Source organism: Beta vulgaris, chromosome 7, assembly GCF_026745355.1.
Source record: "Beta vulgaris subsp. vulgaris cultivar EL10 chromosome 7, EL10.2, whole genome shotgun sequence".
Classification (NCBI taxonomy): Eukaryota; Viridiplantae; Streptophyta; class Magnoliopsida; order Caryophyllales; family Amaranthaceae; genus Beta; species Beta vulgaris.
The window spans coordinates 42144822-42163557 of record NC_079208.1 but is presented as its reverse complement, the minus strand read 5'-3'; the positions used below and the strand labels follow the sequence as shown (position 1 = coordinate 42163557).

Here is an 18736-nt window from a genome sequence, read left to right as displayed (position 1 = left end):
CGTATGTGAATTCACCACTATCTTTTGTAGCTAAAAAAATTATTTATTGAAATGGAATTGGTTATCTCAAGCCTCCAAGAGAATCTCATTGGATATTCAATTAATACGTGCGATATCATAACATAAATGAAAGATAACCTACCTATTCTACTTTCATATAATCCTCTACATAAATGGAAATAAGTCCTCTTTATAAAACTTCTAAGAGTCCGTTTTTGGAGAGACGGTCTCACGTTAGTGTTAATGTGAGACCGTTGATGTCATGCTGACACCACACACGTGCATCAAACCAGTAGTAGAATTAGTTAAGTGCTTGCACCTATTAGTTATGCTAGCCTGAAATTGCTTCTGGATGAATTAGTTAAGCACTGAAGTATATATATTAATTAGTTAAGCACTGGAGTATATTAGTTATATCATATATTCCAGATTATTGCATTTTATTAACTATAACTCCAGTATCACACATAAACATTATCTCTCTCTTCACTAATCCATCGAGACGCCCTAAAACTTATATTGTTTTCCTCCTCCATTCTCTGCATACAACCTGCACTGGATGTTTAATTTGGATGTAAGTAAAATATTTGAGCACGAGTTTGTAAAGACAATGTCCACAAACACTTAATTTATTTTTTTTCACCTGATAAGATGTTTATCATCTTTGAAGTGATGAAGAGTTTGACACATATTCATCACAAAGGGTAATATATACTGCCCATTGTTAGATGATAACTTGCACTTGCAAAAGCTTTAAAGAAACAGATCAAATTTCTTTTTGGTACCGAAAACTTAACTTTTGCATTTGAAAGTTTAACTTTTTATTTGAAAAACATAACTAATACCTAAGTGTTATTAGTTATTAATTTAGTCGTAATAGTTAATAATATGAAGTAATAGTTATGGCTATGATTGTTGTATTTTCATGCTTGAGAATCATGCACATGCGTTCATCACAAAAATACTACATAAGTATATGTGAAAAGGTGGATTAGATATGTAAAGAGGAAAGTGTGAAAATGAATAATAACAACGTAACCCATGCATATGAAACGCGAGAAAATTAGTTCTACAATCTCATTCTCAAAATCAAGATAATGAAGATGCAAGAAAGGCACTCCAAGAATCTACAAAATACTATACTGAATTATAAACAAAGTCTTAACTACACAAACCAATCGTAGAAGAACGATGTCATCAAACAACTACATGGTTATTTTATACCCGTATGTTCAAAAACAAAAGAGGAAGTGCAAGAAAGAAAGTCTTTTGAGAAGACTAAAAAAATAAATTCCAAGAACCAAACTGAAATTGGTACAATAATTACTCCAAATGCTAGGTTTTTTAAGTTATTTTTTCAGTTGTCTTTTGTATTTGACATTTTAGATTTGTAAAAATTGTTTCTTCGTTTATATTAGAAACCAAAATAATGCTCAATTAATCTTAACTAATTATAGAACAACTACTAATGTATTGAATATGTTAACTAAAAAAAATAAGTCTACATAAAATTACACTCTAAACTATTGTCCTAAAATACTTAACTAATTCGCCAAAAATATTAACTAATTTGCCAAAATATTATTGTGAGAATTTGTGAGACGCGACCGTTTTCTAAAAATATATATCTCTTGGGCTGGTCAAGTATCACGTTAAGACTAACGTGAGACCATCTTTTTTAAGACTTTATGAACTTCTAATATCTATAAAGATTAATGTGTTGCAAGATGTAACAAAAATTATAATTATTTGATCTATTATTGATTTATTTGGTAAGTCATTGACAATCACATTTCATTTCTCTATTATCCAAAATGCTAATTATATTAGTTCGTTGAAAAGAAGCTAGCTATAGTACTTCCATTGTTTCTTTTTTATTGGATCATTTGGACATTTACATCATTTGTATACTCTCCGTTGTGATTTAAACATCTCTATTCTATATGGAAAGAGGTAGACCTGGCAAAGTTGGTCCTGATTCGAAAATCCGGTCCGAAATATCCGATCCGTGGTCCGATATCGGTCCGAACCTTGATCCGAATCCGAAACGATCCCGATCCGGTCCGAATCCCGATCCGAAATAATCTTGATCCGAAACTCATCCGAAATTCGAATGATCCGATATAATCTTACCCGATCCGAAACCGATCCAACCCGAAGGTAAACCGATCCGAAATTATTGGTTTCGATTAGGCTTTGATCCGAAATACCCGAAACTTACCCGTTTTTTTATATAAAAAAATATCATTGCCATAAGTATTCCATTCATTCTACCATAGTCCGATTCCGATCCGACATAATAGTCCGAACGATGACCCAATCCGGAACGATCCGATCCGGTCCGATCCTGGTCCGAATGTAACTTGATCCGAAAACGGCCCGATCTGAATTGGTCCGGTCCGATTCCGATCCGAAATAATAGTCCGAACAATGACCCAATCCGAAACGGTCCGATCCCAGTCCGAATGTAACTTGATCCGAAAACGGTCCGATCTGAATTGGTCCGGTCCGAATCCGATCCGATTGGTCCGATTGCCAGGTCTAGAAAGAGGGGTGGGACACCAAAATATTAGAAACCCCATTTTACCCTCATTAGATCTCTATTCTAACTACTTACTTTAATTAAAAAAATAAAAAATAAAACTACTTAGCTAATTAATTTAAAAAATAAAAAAAGACATTACAAAAAGAAACCATCAACAAGTCAAATATCCTTAATTTATTAGATATAATTAAAAATTAATTTAATTTTCTACATACCCTAAAAAAATTTTCTACGTATTTTCGCACGCAATACGAGCATATAAAAACTAGTACAAAATATATGATCATATAAGGTCTTCTTAAATGCATCTTAATATGTATGTCCAAATTAATTTTTTTTTAATCATGAAAACACCTTATTTCTTAAATTTAAAAATTATTTGAGTACATGGCGAAAGATGGAGGGGGTTAAAAAAGGACACATGTAGTACTTCCTCCGTATTTTTTAGTTGCTCTTGTTTTCATGTAGTCCAATGCGCTACTTTAATTTGAACCATAATATCTTTAATTATGTATAATTAAGAATTATAAAAAATTTGATATTTGAAAACAACGAATTAACAAGATCCACTTAACTATAATTGTAACACCCCCATAACTCCTCCTTATATAAACTTGGAGAAATTACGAGAGTGTTATGCAACGCATGATAATACATAAGGCTAATGAGAGAATACAGGCGGAAGTCTTTTAGAATAATCTGGAAATACTTTAATAAAACTGAAATAAGAAAGTATATAAATGAGTTACAAACTCTAAAACTATCCCATAATAGTCCCATATTCAAAACAAGTCAAACGTTGATCCCAATGGTCAAGTAAAGTCAAACTTATAATTCAAATTAACTTTATTAAGAAAGTACTCATGTACTAGAACTCCCATCCGGATGCTTATGATTCCCATGCACATCAAGAACTTGTACTTGAAACTTCTCCTCTAAAATATGCTTGCCAAGTGGGTCATTATAGGATCGTTGAGGAAAAACAACAACCAAAGAAAACAAAGAAACACATATATTAGCAACACTGGGCACATAACACAACTAAACAAATGTGAATACTAATGCATGCTATCCTCAAACAATTTCGGCTTGCTCTTCTATGACTCTATATGCGACAAGAACATAACTAAACTAACTAAGTACTTTCTTTTAATATTATTTGGCAACGAACATGCACCGTCCTCCTCTTGGAATCATAGGGCTACTAATCCTTGTGTAAGAGATTCCACACCTCTTACTGTAAGAGATTCCACACCCCTTACTAAAGTTCCATAAACTTTCAATAACTTGACTCGAGAATTTTACGCTTGTTAGTAATGAAAGAGGGTGAGAATGAGCCTCTAGATTCAACATCTCAGAGATAGAGAATACGAGTGACATCTAGTCAACTCAAAGATCTTGATAATTGGAATTCCATAAATTTGATCGATAAAATGAAAGCATTAGCATCTCCATGCTAAGCTATATGCAGGATTGTAGTTCCACACTAACTCCCCCCTTATGTTTAATACTCATGGGGGATCCATCCCACGAGTTTTATTGCCAAAGTTCATTATGTGAGACACAATCACAATCAGAATCATAATACATCTAGCAAATAAATTAATTTCTTATATTTCTTTAACAAGTGAAAGAAGCAAACACCATAAATAATTCAATTCTAAATCCTTTGAGACCTTGCTCATCTTATTACTTTAATGACTCCTTGAGTCCTTTCTTACTTTCTTAAGGATCCATGATCCAATCAATTGAGTCCTTGCTCAATGACTCAACTACTTGTGAGATCTTGCTCATATAACTTTAAAACATGTGAGACCTTGCTCAACAAAATATAACTTATAGTGAGACCTTGCTCAATAAAATATATAACTTATAATGACACCTTGCTCAATAAAATATATAATTTCTAATGAGGCCTTGCTCAATCAAATATTCTCATGCAATTCCTGGCTTCAAGAAAACTTTAAATAACTTTAATCATGCTCAAAAGCATTCATCGTCAATCACATATTTCGCAAATACCGGAATAACTCAAAAGTTCCATTCCTAATCTCCTTTCTAAGTTCTCAACATGTACTCAAACAATTATACGACATAATCCTCTCCTTACTTCTTATGCTAAATAAATAAACCTTACAAACCATTAAAGTCAAAGGTCAAAGTGTATGTACCTTGATTAAACACAAAAATCAACAATTAAAAGCTTCAATTGCTTCTACAATGCTTGAAACCTACCAAGAACAAAGTACCATCAATCAGTACTTACCAACAACAATTCAAGGGTACTAATAATTAAACATCAGCACTTTAAAAAAAAAAAACAAAGTTGATTTTTCCTTAAAAAGGCATTAAAAACTATTTTGGGGCGTAAAAGTTGACAACCTTTACTAGTAGGCAAAGCCCACTATAAACTAATACTTAAAACTTCATAAAAAATAATAATTTATTAATTTAAATACTGCAGTAATTTAACTAATAAATAATAACTAACAAGATTTTTTTATAAGTGATTCGAAAACCACAGATGCGAAAACCTAACACCAATCGGCGGCCACCACGAGCACCGCCTGCACCACCACCGGCACAGTAGTCGGCAGGGCGGCACTCGTCGTGCCCAGCCGGCTACCACCACTGCCAGCACGGCAGTGGGCCAGACGACCCTCGACGGTGCCCAGCTGGCGCCCCACCACCGCGGGTAGCCGGAAACGCGAGAGGGAGAGAAATGCCGAAAAAACAGGAAAATAATAGGGAGAAAATAAATAAATAAAATATATAAAGGTTAAAAATTTTTACTCCCCTTTGATATTTGAATGATCCACCTACAATTATAAAAAATAAAACTAGATTAAAAACTTGAATATTTGTAGAAATTACTTGAAGAAAATTAGGATTTGAGAGAGAAAAGGAACCCTTCTTACTCCTTTTTGAAAAAAGTGGCTACTAGTATGATGGAGGAAACTAGGGTTTCCTCCTTCTATAGTAAAAGGAGTAGTCTTTTTGGTTAAAAGACTACAACACCCTTACTAATAAAATTACCAAAATACATTTGATAATAAAATTGCCAAAATAATCTTCTCTTTAATATTACTACAATACTTTCTTGAAAAGACTAAAATACTTCTTCGTGAAAATACTCCAATACCTTTTTGGTAAAATTACCAAAATACCCTTTTGTTCTTAAATAGTAAAATGAAACAGCTTTAGTAATTCAAAAATAATTAAGACTATTTAATTAAATAACTTAAAAATAATGGGGGCTTACAGTCTACCCCCTTTAAAAGAAGTTTCGTCTTGAAACTTTAACAAAAACCTCCTCTCTTATGCAAACTTTCAACTTTGAAAACTTATGAGCGTTACGCCATAATATAGTTCTTTCTTAAGAAGTAGCCAAATAATGCGCTACTAAGTAAAAGAAGTAGCCAAACAATACGCTACTAAGTAAAATACGTAGCCAAATAATACGCTACTAAATAAAACTTTTGCCTTGAATGTTTAAACTATGAAATGCTTACTTTGCTTGAAAAGTTTTCATTGAAAACTCAAAAACTCGTGCACAAATGCAACAAATTCTTACTAATTTCTAGAAAAATGCGCGCATGACTCTACCCCCCTTAAAGGAGTAGTTACGTCCCGGAACTCAACTCACCTAGTCGAAGAGCCCAGGATATTTCTACCTCATTTCATCTTCAGTCTCCCAGGTAGCCTCTTCTGTACGCTGGTTAGACCACAAAACCTTGACTATCTTTATATCTTTATTTCTTGTACTCCTCACCTTCGAGTCCAATATCTTCACTGGTCTCTCTTTAAAAGAAAGTATCTCATCCACTTCTATGATCTTGGGATATAATACGTGAGACTTATCGGGCACATATCTCTTTAGTTGGGATACATGGATCACATTATGCACCTTTCCCAAGTTATTCGGCAAATCCAAATGATAACCTAATCTTTCGATTCTTTTAATAATGTCATAGGGACTTATAAACTTCGGGCCAAGCTTTCCTTTTTGCCCAAAATGCTTCACCCCTTTCAAAGGTGACACCTTCAGTAAGACCTTCTCGCCTACTTGATACTCACTATCTCTTCTATTCTGATCTGCATAGGCCTTTTGACGATCCTGGGCCGCCCTCATCTTCTCACGAATATATCTCACTTGATTACGGTATCTTCAATCATTTGCGGTCCCAAAGTAACCGTCTCGCTAATATCGTTCCAGCACAATGGACTGCGACATTTCGACCTATAGATTTTCGAAAGGAGTCATCTTAATGCTAGAATGATAGCTATTATTGTATGAGAATTTTATTAAAGCCAACATCTCATCCCAAGTCTTAGGGTAATCTAAGGCACAGACCCCCAACATATCCTCGAGAGTCTGAATGGTTCTTTCCGATTGACCATCAGTTGCTGGATGAAAAGCTGTACTCTTAAGCACATCGGTCCCAAAAGCTTTCTGTAATGCTTCCCAAAAATGAGATAAGAATCTTGAATCTCTATCAGACACAATAGTGGAAGGAACTCCATGATGCCTCACCACTTGGTCCACATATACTTTACCACACTGTTCCATCGACCAATTGTCCTTCATCGGAACAAATTTTTCTACCTTAGTTAGTGTATCTACGATCACCCACAATTTAGTGAATCCTTTCGCTGTCTTGGGAAGACCTACAATGAAATCCATTGCTATGTCATCCCACTTCCACTCAGGCACTAGTAACGGTTGAATCGTTCCTTGAGGTCTCTTGTGTTCGTTCTTCACATTTTGGCAAGTCAAACACCTGACAACAAATTCAGCTACTTCTCATTTATATTGTTCCACCAGAACATTAGCTTCAAGTCCTTAATAATTATCCCTCCAGGGTGGATAGAATAAGTCGTGTTGTGCCCTTCTTTCATCTTACTTTCTTTCAACTCGGTGCAACTCGACGGTATGCACCATCTTCCATTGAATCGGACACTTCCATCATCATGGACTAAACTCCTTTGTCTTTTTCTCCTCGACAGCTTCTTTATCTTCTCCATTTCCTCATTCCCTTCTTGAGCCTTTAAAATTTCTTCATTCAATGTTGACTGAATTGAAATGGCATTTAAGCATGCTTCCACTCCACTACTCGCAACAACTTCAATGTTGATGAGCTTCCTAAACTCGTCACACAACTTATCTGGAAGTATCAAAGTACTTAAACTATGACTTAGCGCGTCGGCAACGATGTTTGCCTTTCCATCATGGTATAAGATCTCAATATCATAGTCATTCACCAACTCCAACCATCTTCTCTGTCTCATATTCAAATCTTTTTGAATATTTAAATACCTCAGACTCTTGCGATCTGTATACAACTTCGTCCTTGTGTAAGAGATTCCACACCTCTTACTGTAAGAGATTCCACACCCCTTACTAAAGTTCCATGAACTTTCAATAACTTGCTCGAGAATTTTACGCTTGTTAGTAATGAAAGAGGGTGAGAATGAGCCTCTAGACTCAACATCCCAGAGATAGAGAATACGAGTGACACCTAGTCAACTCAAAGATCTTGATAATTGGAATTCCATAAACTTGATCGATAAAATGAAAGCATTAGCATTTTGATGCTAAGCTATATGCAGGAGTGTAGTTCCCCACTAACTCCCCCCTTATGTTCAATACTCATGGGGATCCATCCCACAAGTTTTATTGCCAAAGCCCATTACGTGAGACACAATCACAATCATAATACATCTAGCAAATAAATTAATTTCTTATCTTTCTTTAACAAGTGAAAGCAACAAACACCATAAATAACTTTTCTCCGCCGTAGATGTTCTTATTCTTTGTACCTACTAGGCTACTACTCTATTTATAACCATAAATAAAGCAACAAACACAATCACAATCATACACCGGCTTGTGTTTCTCCGCCGTAGATGTTCTTCTTCTTTTTACCTACTACTTTTCTCCGCTTAGTGATCCACCCAGACACTAACTTAGCCTTGAAATCTCTGAATCTCTGGGCAAACACGGATAGAAACACATTTTTCTTGGCTTCATCATCTTCGATATTTAATTGATTCTACAAAAAACGCAGTTCACAAATTAGTAAGTATTACACATATATTTAACTAAATAATTAAGAATCTAAACGTTATTGTACGCGAAGCTTACCATAGTATCTTCCCATATACACTTCTTCAACCCCTCGGGCACCTCTTTCCATGAGTGGAGAATGGAGAGTTTATGCAAGCAAATGCTAACTTGCATGGCATACTTTTGACGCCGTTTTCCACAAGGTTGCCCCAAATGATCGTACTCCAAAGTCATTAGGGTGTGTTTCCCTAGTGACTTTGTAGGTCCCCTTCCTTTTCTCTTTTTCGTCGCCAATGACTTCCTAGGCATTTGTGCATCTATTTCTTCACGACGAGTTCGAACCAATTTACCCCGTTCCTTTATCACATCGACAGACTCATCCTCGGTAGTGTGTTCCGCACTCGTATCCGTATGCACCTCCGCCATGTCCCTGAAATTGTACAAATATACGCATTAATAAAATAAATTAAAATTCATCTTGAGGGGAGGGGGCTGTGCAGCAGGGAAGTGGGGGAGGGGAGGGTGTACATCAGCAGTGGGGAGGGAGGGGCAGCAAGGGAGGGGAGGGTTAGCAGGCAGTGGAGGGGAGCAGCAGGCAGTGGGAGGGAGGGGCAGCAAGGGAGGGGAGGGTGCAGTAGGCAGTGGGGGAGGGGAGCAGGAGGCAGTGGGAAGGGGAGTGTGTAGCAGGCCAGTGGGGGAGGGGAGGGTGTACAGCAGCAGTGGGGAAGGGAGGGGGCAGCAAGGGATGGGAGGGTGTAGCAGCAGTGGGGAGGGGGCAGCAAGGGAGGGGAGGGTGCAGTAGGCAGTGGGGAGAGGAGGGGGTGTGCAGCAGCAGTGGGAAGGGGAAGTTGTGCAGCAGTAGTGGGGAAGGGAGGGTGTGCAGCAGTAGTGGGGAGGGGAGGGGGCAGCAAGGGAGGGGAGGGTGCAGCAGGAAGTGGGGAGGGGAGGGGGGTGCGCAGCAACAGTGGGGAGGGGAGGATGTGCAGCAGCAGTGGGAAGGGGAGGGTGTCCAGCTATAGTGGGGGAGGGGAGGGGGCAATAAGGGAGGGGAGGGTGCAGCAGGGGGTGGGGCAGTGGGGGGAGGGGTGCGCAGTGGAGGGGTGTAGTGGGGAGGGGAGGGGGCAGCAAGGCCTGAAATGCCCTTTTCGTTCCCCAAATACCCTTTTCGTTACCAAAATGCTCTTTTCATTCCCGAAATGCAACCAACAATGCATGACTATAACTCTACACAATAGTTACATTATATCTCATATAAGCATGTTCAAAGAGAATTTGGGGTTAAATGACTCGATAAGTGCGATTTGGGAGCGAAAAGGCAAAAATAGGCCTAAAAATCTACACAATAGTAACAAATTGGAGAAATTACACAGACCTGAGTTTATGTCTCATGATTTATTGACCTTCCGCCGTTTCTTAGGATCCTCAAGTACATGTATCCCTTCCGTGTGATCTACACGCATATAGTTCTCCGACATATTCACATCATTTTCCACACTATTTTCAGGATAAGTAAAAGGGGGGAGGTCCTCAAATGCATCATATTCTTCCTCATTATCAACATCACCAATATCGAGGATACTCCTTTTATCAGGTGCAACAATTGACCACTTATTATCAGCATGATTAGTTACAAAAAATACTTGCTTAACTTGTGATGCAATTACAAATGGCTCCTCAGTTTCACGTAGACGATTAAGGTCAACAAGAGTGAATCCGCAAGGATAATCTTTTCTTACACAACGTCGATTATCGTCAACCCACTTGCAACACAAGAGGCAAATATTAAAAGTACAGTAGTCCAGCTCCCATATTTCTTGTATTCGCCCATAATGTTGCTTTCAGCATGTACAGCGACTTATCTTTCGAGCTTGCATATTGTGTAGACGACGCCACAAGTGAAACACCACTATTTTGTTGCGATCTTGACTTAAGATCTTGACGTTCAGTCCAAAAGTATACCCATTAATATCATAACCCTCATAAGAGCGTACAGCTTCACGAGGACCAAATGCTAACCACTTGACTGTTTCAGGAACACTTTCATCCAAATCATTGAGTACTCGTTTATGAAACCAATCAATGAAAGTCTTGTTATGCATTTGCGTCAATGCCCTCACTCCTTTTCCAGGATTGCTAACACGTAATTCCTCCATATGTTCACTTAAATAAGGATGGACATCTGGTACGTGATGCAATACAAATAAGTGAGCTTGTTTACGCTTTTCTACGGAAGGTGTGATCAATTTTGAACCAATTGTACCCTTGCCCTCAAGTCTGCCCTCGTGTCGGGATGTCGGAAGTCCAACAGGATCAACACTAGCAAAATACTCAGCCACAAAATTACTGATCTCTTCACCCACAATCCCTTGAATTATACTACCTTCTGGTTGTGCAGGATTCAACTTTATCCTTCAAAGTTCCCTATATCTCTCAAGAGGATAGCACCACCTCAAAAACACTGGACCACACAGCTTAATTTCTCGAACTAGATGGACCATAATGTCAAAGAATGCGAGGGGGGGAAATACATCTCAAATTTGCATAGAGTTTCAACTACTCTGCTGCAAGGAATCGAGGGTCGACGGGTCTAGGACTTTGCTGCAGATTGAATGAAAAAATGAACACAGTTCTGTAATGGTGTGCCTCACATGCTTTGGAAGTATCCCACGAATTGCAATCGGTAAGAATACTTGCATCATGACATGACAATCGTGCGATTTCATACTCGATAACTTCAACTCACCATTTAAGGTAACAAAGCGCTTCATATTCGATGAGTAGCCAGTAGGGACCTTAATGCCATACAATGACTCGCAAAAAATCCGTTTCTCTGCACGCGACATCGTTTAGCAAGCTGGTGGCAAATAATTCTTCTCCGAATCCTCCACCTTTTTACTTTTCTGAGTTTCATCATCAACCCTTTCCTCCCCTCTTTTCTTCTTCCTTCCGTCCCTTTTCTGAGCCCACAACTCTGGTCGAATCCCCTCTTTTTCCAAGTAAAGTCGTGACGCCTTAACATCTTTTGTCTTGCCCGGAATATTCATAAGTGTCGCGATAATAGCTTCACAAACATTCTTCTCTATGTGCATGACATCCAAACAATGTCTGACCTTTAGATCTTTCCAATATGGGAGTTTCCAAAAAATGGACTGTTTTTTCCATAATCCTGTAGGTCCATCAACCTCACTAGCAGGTTTACCAAAGACTGTTTCAATGCCCTTCACCTGATTATAAACTTCAGTACCAGTTAATGGTCTATGAGCAACTTCTTCTTCAACCGTCCCATCGAATGCCTTCTTCTTAAACCGATAGGGATGGTCGCGGCTGAGGAGCCTTCGTGTGCGCATATACACATGTTTGCAGCCCTTAAGGTGTGTAGATTTCATGTCATCTAAACAAATCGGGCAAGGTTGTTTTCCTTTAGTCTTATACCCAGATAAGTTCCCATAAGCTGGATAATCGTTCATAGTACAAAAAAGCATGGCACGCAGAGTGAACATCTCATTAGCATACGCATCAAATACTAACACTCCTTCGTTCCACATCTTCTGTAAATCTTCAACAAGCGGCTGAAGGTATACATCTATGTCATTTCCAGGTTGTTTGGGCCCCGATATAAGAAGCGACAACATCATGTACTTGCGTTTCATGCACAACCAAGGAGGCAAGTTATAAACCACTAAAACTACTGGCCATGTACTATGCTGCGAGCTGAGATTGCCAAAAGGGTTCATGCCATCCGTACATAATCCAAGCCTCAGATTCCTATCCTCATTACCAAATGACTTATGCACCCTGTGATAGTTTTCCACTCAGGCGAATCAGCCGGATGCTTGAGCAGACCGTCTTTCTTCCTACGATCTGCATGCCACCTCAAATTCTTCGCATCTCCTTTAATTGAGAACATGCGCTTAAATCTAGGTATTATGGGTAGATACCACAACACCTTGGCTGGTGGTCCTTCACTACCTCCAGCTCCTTCACGCTTGTACCTCGACAATCCACAACGTGGACACTCATGTAAATGCTCATACTCATTACGATAAAGCACACAATCGTTAGGACAAGCATATACTCGTATCTAAACCAAAGGACACATCATTCTTCGCATAATAGTACGACTTTGGCAGTTCATTTCCATTAGGGAGCATCTCAGCTAAAACTTCCAACAACGATGTGAAACTAGAGTCCGTCCAACCAGCGTTCGACTTAATGTTGAACAGTGTTACCACCGCGGAAAGTTTGGTGTACTTTGTACAACCTGGATACAACGGCTTTTCAGCAGCCTAAGACTTAGACTCAAAAATACGAGGTCGTCTACACGACTGATCTTCAACCTCGTGTATCATCTCGTCTACCCGATCCCTATCTCATCTCCAAATTCATCATCCAAATTCTCATCCCCTAACTCATCATCCTTCTTTTTCTTACATACATCATTCTTTACTCCAGAGCTTCCATATACCTCCCCTGCTCACCATGCCAAACCATACGTGGTATTGAGGCCTAAACCCACGGCGAAAGACATGCTCCCTAACCACATGTATACTACTAACCTTGCTCACATTTCTACAATCCAAACAAGGACAATAAAAGTCGACTGCTCCAGAGGATGTTTGATATTCTAATGCACTTCTACAGAATTCCAGACCCCTTCACAAACTCAATCGATTCACGACTACCATACATCCAAGTACGATCCATCTCATTCAAGAAGACCACCTCTAATAATTAAACACAACATTCATTATAATGCATCAATCATTATTAAAGTACACTACACTCACATATTCAAATCACACACGTATACACAAGCTAAGATAGTCACATGTTCAATTGTATGCATGCAGTCAAAGGTCCTTATCACTCCAACCTAACCCATCCTTGGACGTCTAATCTCACTAGTGAATATATGCCAACTTTTCAATTCTAAGGAAAATCCGGCAGCATTTCCCTACAGTTCTCCAAGTACACAATGTAGATAATTGCTTATCTACATATGTACCCAGAGAACAATGTAGAAACGATAAGCCAAGATTTCCTCAGAATTGAAAAGAAGACACACATTCACCACCTAAGTGAGATCAAACGTCCAAGAACAGTCCCAAACCGGGACTATTCAAGACTTACTCCTAATGAGTAAGTCTTGAACGGGTATCTAGGCATATAATGATGATTCAAACAACTTGTAATTTATAGCTAAATACATTGCGTTTTCATACAATCTCATATCAATAAATATACATACATTATAAAAAATACATATATACATCAAAAAATTATCATAACTTAATCAATTTGAAGCACATGACAACTTTGTCTCATTAACAAATTAAATCAAAGAAAAAAGACAACGAAATTAAACTAGTTACCTCTTAACACCAACGACGAGCAATGAAGAAAGAAGAGATAGTTGGAACTTTATTTGCCTTCCTTAGCCTCTTCTTCCTACAATTAACAAAACCCACATTGCACATTAATCATTTAATTCAATTATGAAAAACAAAAGTAACTTAAAAACAAGATTAATTCATACTTAACTAAGCAAAAATTGACTAAACCCAAGAGCAATGAAGAAAGAGTAGAGCAGTGGTGGTGGTAGTCATTGCTGCCGCTTGTGGATGGTGGCGTTGTGTAGTGGTGGACGAGCTTCACACCCTAAACCACTCAGATGGTGGAGAAGAGAAGAGAAGGGTAGTGGTGATGGTGGAGGTCGCGGCTGCACGTGGTGGGTGGTGCGCAAGGTGGTGGTGGAGCATTGGTGGTGCGCAAACCCACTCGAATTAATGGAGGAGAGAATGTTGCAAGGTGGTGCGCTGCGTGGTGGTGGAGCAATATGGTGCGCTGCATGGTGGTGGAGCAATGTGGTGCGCTGCGTGGTCGTGGTGGTGGAGCAAGGTGGTGGTTCAATGTGCGCTGAGTTAGGGATTTCTCGCTCGTAAAATTTCTCTAAGGTAGGGAAATAGAAATGTGCTTGCTTGGGTATACTGTACATGCGCACAATTCAATATAAAAAATGATAAGGAAGGGCTGCACTTATCCAAAAAACGCAGCCCTTCGTAACAGAAGGGCTGCGGTTTTTCGGACAAGCGCAACCCTTCACTAAAAAGGGATGCGCTTGACTAAAAAACGCAGCCCTTCTTACTGTAAGAAAGGCTGTGTTTTTTAGTCAACCGCAGCCCTTCTTGTAAAGGACTGCGGTTTTCTTTAAAACCGTAGCCCTACAAGAAAGAAGAGCTTCATTTTGAAGAAAACGCAGCCCTTCCAGCGCAGCCCTTCCTTTTTTCCCCCTAGTGTTAGTCTTAGGCTTTGTCACTTTTCTGCGTGGGGTCAATTTTTTGGGGGACCATGGGCTTTTTTGTTTTGACTCAACCCAACTGATTTACTCCCACTTTTCTTAGACTGCCCAATTTCAATCCCAATCTCCTTGGCTCTCCAGTTTCAGCCCCCCCCCCCCGGGCCCCCTCCTTAGGCTCTCCAGCTTCAGTCTCCTCTCATAGGCTCCCTATTTTCACAGCCTCTCTTCCGTGGCTCTCTACTATTACTTACCATCTCATTGGGTTAGTCAGGTCCGTTAAGAAATGTTATTAATTCAGGCTCATCAACCATGTGTTTCACAAACAGATTAACACATCTCTTTTATGGCTATTGCACCCATTTTGCAACACCTCCTGATCAGTGTACACTCTAAACAAACCATTTTCAAGGTTCTTACCTGGCACTAAGTAGAAAATCTGGTCTACTGCATTGTACTCTCCATATTTTTTCACCAATTCAACCAAGTACCACTAGCACAGTTCATCAGGGTCAACTGTGAAGGTCTTAATTCCCCCATCAACATACTCTAAAACACCCAACTTGTTATTCCTAAAAGTTCCTCCATGATGGAAACGCAAAGTAACTATTACATCTACTCCTGAAGCAAGAAAATTTTCAACTAACGTGGCAAAACCACAACAGTAACACAAACAAAACATCACAACTAAGCAGGAAACAATCGACTAAGAACCCTAGCATCCAAAAAATTCAAATTTCTACCAATGTTCATCAAACCACAAAAATTCAACAATTTTAAGTACGAAAAACACAAAAATACCATAATTTACCAGCAATTATCAAATATTTGCAAAATGCAACAATAATTAAAAGAAAAACTCAGGTTGCTCCCAAAAAACCAACTTGTGAAGTTTGCGAAAATCGCAACAACCACCTCGCACAAATTGTTCACCAACATCAAAGGATTAAAAGAAGAAGATGAGTGATTGAAAGAAGAAAAGAACAAAAATTTGAAGAAATTGAGAAGAATTCAGACAACCATCAATAAATGAGGAGGAGGATTAATGGCCGTTGTCAGACATTTACATTGAGAATGAAAATTTTGGAGGGAGTTTGTAACAGAGAAAGAAAAAAGGGGGGGCGGGGGGGGGGGGGGGGAATCATTTACTAACTTAAACATCCGGTCACCAGTTAACAAGACCCACATGTGTCAAATCCATGCAAAAGTTGGGCTAACTATGGAGAGTCCATAGTGGGGACCTTTTATGATGGACCAGTCATAGCTGGGACTGCCTATGTCAATTTTTTCTTAGAAACTATGATCTACGTTATGTTTTTTATTTACTTAAAAATACATATATTTTATAAACGTATTTTATAAGTAGTAGTTCAATTTGATTTCATTCGATAATTGAGGTCTTAAGCATAATATGATGAATAGCGCTTCAGTAAAAAAATAAATTATAAATCGATATTATCAAATGATGTATGTTCTTCTCTTTACTTATTTGTTATCTCAACTGATTGTGAGCCCCTCCAAAAAAATAAAAGAATATTCTCTAATTTCTTAATTCTTTTATGTTTGTTTATGCATGTTATTTGAAATTGATATTGCAACTGAGGGTTTAGATACTAAGAATCTCTGCAAATCTTTGTTTTTATAATTATTTGAAAATTAATTTGGTCATCAGTTTATATTTTCAATTGTGAGTTTTTTTTTTCTTTTTACACTTATTTATGTATGTCTTTATAGTAATGTAGAACTTTCCTTATTACCCATATTTGTAATGAGGAAAGAATTAAGAAAATATTTTTTTATTATTTTTTTGTGAGATTAAGGGTATATAAATCTTTTCAAGAGGGGACACCATAACTCCCCCTTGACTTATATAATAGATATTATTATTTATTGAAATGGAATTGACTATCTCAAGCCTTCAAGAGAATCTCCTTGGATACTCAATAAATACGTGAGATATCATAACATAAATGCAAGATAAATCTACTTTGCTCTTTAATCCTTTACCTAAAGAGAAAGAAGTCATTTAAGTAACACTTCATATATATGAACATTTAATGTGTTGCAATATGTAACTAAAATTTTAGTTATTTGATCTATTACTCATTTATTTGGTAAGTTATTGGCAAATAAATTTCAATTCTCTCTCTCATAAAAAATGCTAGTTATAATAGTTGGTTAAAGACTAGTTATAGTACTTCCTCTGTTTCTTTTTTATTGAATCATTTGGACATTTACATCATTCATACACACACTTATGCGGGTTACATAGGATCGAGTTAAATACAGAAGACCGGCCTAGTACTTCATCTATATATCTTTTAACAACACTTCTTATTTTCACGCATTTCAATGTGCTATTTGAGCCTTAATATCTTCAATTGTACATAATTAAAAATTATAAAAATTTGATATTTGAAAACTATGCATTTAACTTGACTATAATTTTCCCTATACATAAGGACGGACAAATCGGGCAAATTAAGTTGGTAGATACTACATCTATTTCCCGTTTTTATTTTAGGTGTCCTAAAATGTTCTTCCTATTTACCTTATTTCCATTTTAGACCATCACTTTTTTACTCCTCTCTCCTTCTTTTCACATGGGTTTTGACAATCCCATTTAATGCTCCCTCAATCTCATCGGTTGTGTATAACAAAAAAGTAATTTTTTACACTCTATCTACTCTTTTGACATGCCCACCCATTTATATTATTCCCATCTTTTTTATTTTTTAATGACAATAATTCAAAAAAAACAAAAACAAATCCCTATGAAAGTACACCACAATTATTAGGTTTGTGCCCAAAATAGAATGAGAACTATATTTTAGAACAAAGGAGTAGTAATTATTATTAAAGCGTAACAACTAAGAAAATGGAAGAAGTATAAAACCATATCACATTGAAGTGTTATTTACTCAAACAATTACAAAAGAAACTCTAGCCAAGAAAAATTAGAAAAAATGAACCTACTACGTCACGTTCTTGAGCAATTTGTGCTCTTAGTTCTTACAATTACTTTTATATCTTCAAAATATGGATCAATTCAACCCCAAAAAATACACTTGGTGGATGCAGCACCTTTCACGAGACATGTTAAATTCCATGTAGCCGTTGTAAATGGTTTGTTTAGTGATACGCTTGACGTGCATTGTCAAGGCGATGATAGAGGCGACAATAGAGATTTGGGTGTTCAGCATTTGGCCGTAACTACCAATTTTACATGGAGTTTGTACACTGGTTTCTTCTCCACTATAAGTTATGATTGCGATGTAAACTGGACTGAAGGACGTCTCCGTTTTAATGCATTCAAGGACGATGATACGTTCATTGACTTTGGTTGTGGTGGGCGACATTGCATTTGGAAGGCAACGGATGTAGCGATGTATTTGTACCATATTCATGAAAAAAAATTTGTGTTCAAGTATGGATGGGGTAAAAATAAGTAAATAACTACGGACTTGTAAAAAATATGTTGATGGCTTAACAAAGGAATAAATCGAGTGAAATTTGCCTCTTTTTTCCCCCCATTGTCTTAAAACGTTCTTTATATATTTTGATCGCCACAGTTTGTTGAGTAAAATCTGGCAATGATTAGAGTTTGGTTATTTGGCGAATACCTATTTTTAGGAAAATTTGTCAAAAAAAACTTTTAAAATGTTTAATTTTGCGAGAATTTTTTTTTAAAGCATTATTTGCAAAAAAAAATCACAAACTTAAATTTTCTTACAAGATGAAACCTATTCCCATCTTTCGGTGTGGTTTTTGAGATGAACAAGGGTGGTGCTGCAGTTGATGGAAATAGGGGGTTAAAGAAAGATAGAAG

General features: G+C 37.6%; 1 protein-coding gene across 1 annotated transcript; it reads right to left on the bottom strand.

Annotated features, from left to right (window-relative positions):
* Positions 1–6215: 6215 nt before the first annotated feature.
* On the bottom strand, positions 6216–6677 carry LOC130589546 (uncharacterized). Its single transcript, XM_057390827.1, has one exon. It carries the CDS (start codon positions 6675–6677, stop codon positions 6216–6218), a length of 462 nt encoding a protein of 153 aa, XP_057246810.1.
* Positions 6678–18736: the final 12059 nt, after the last annotated feature.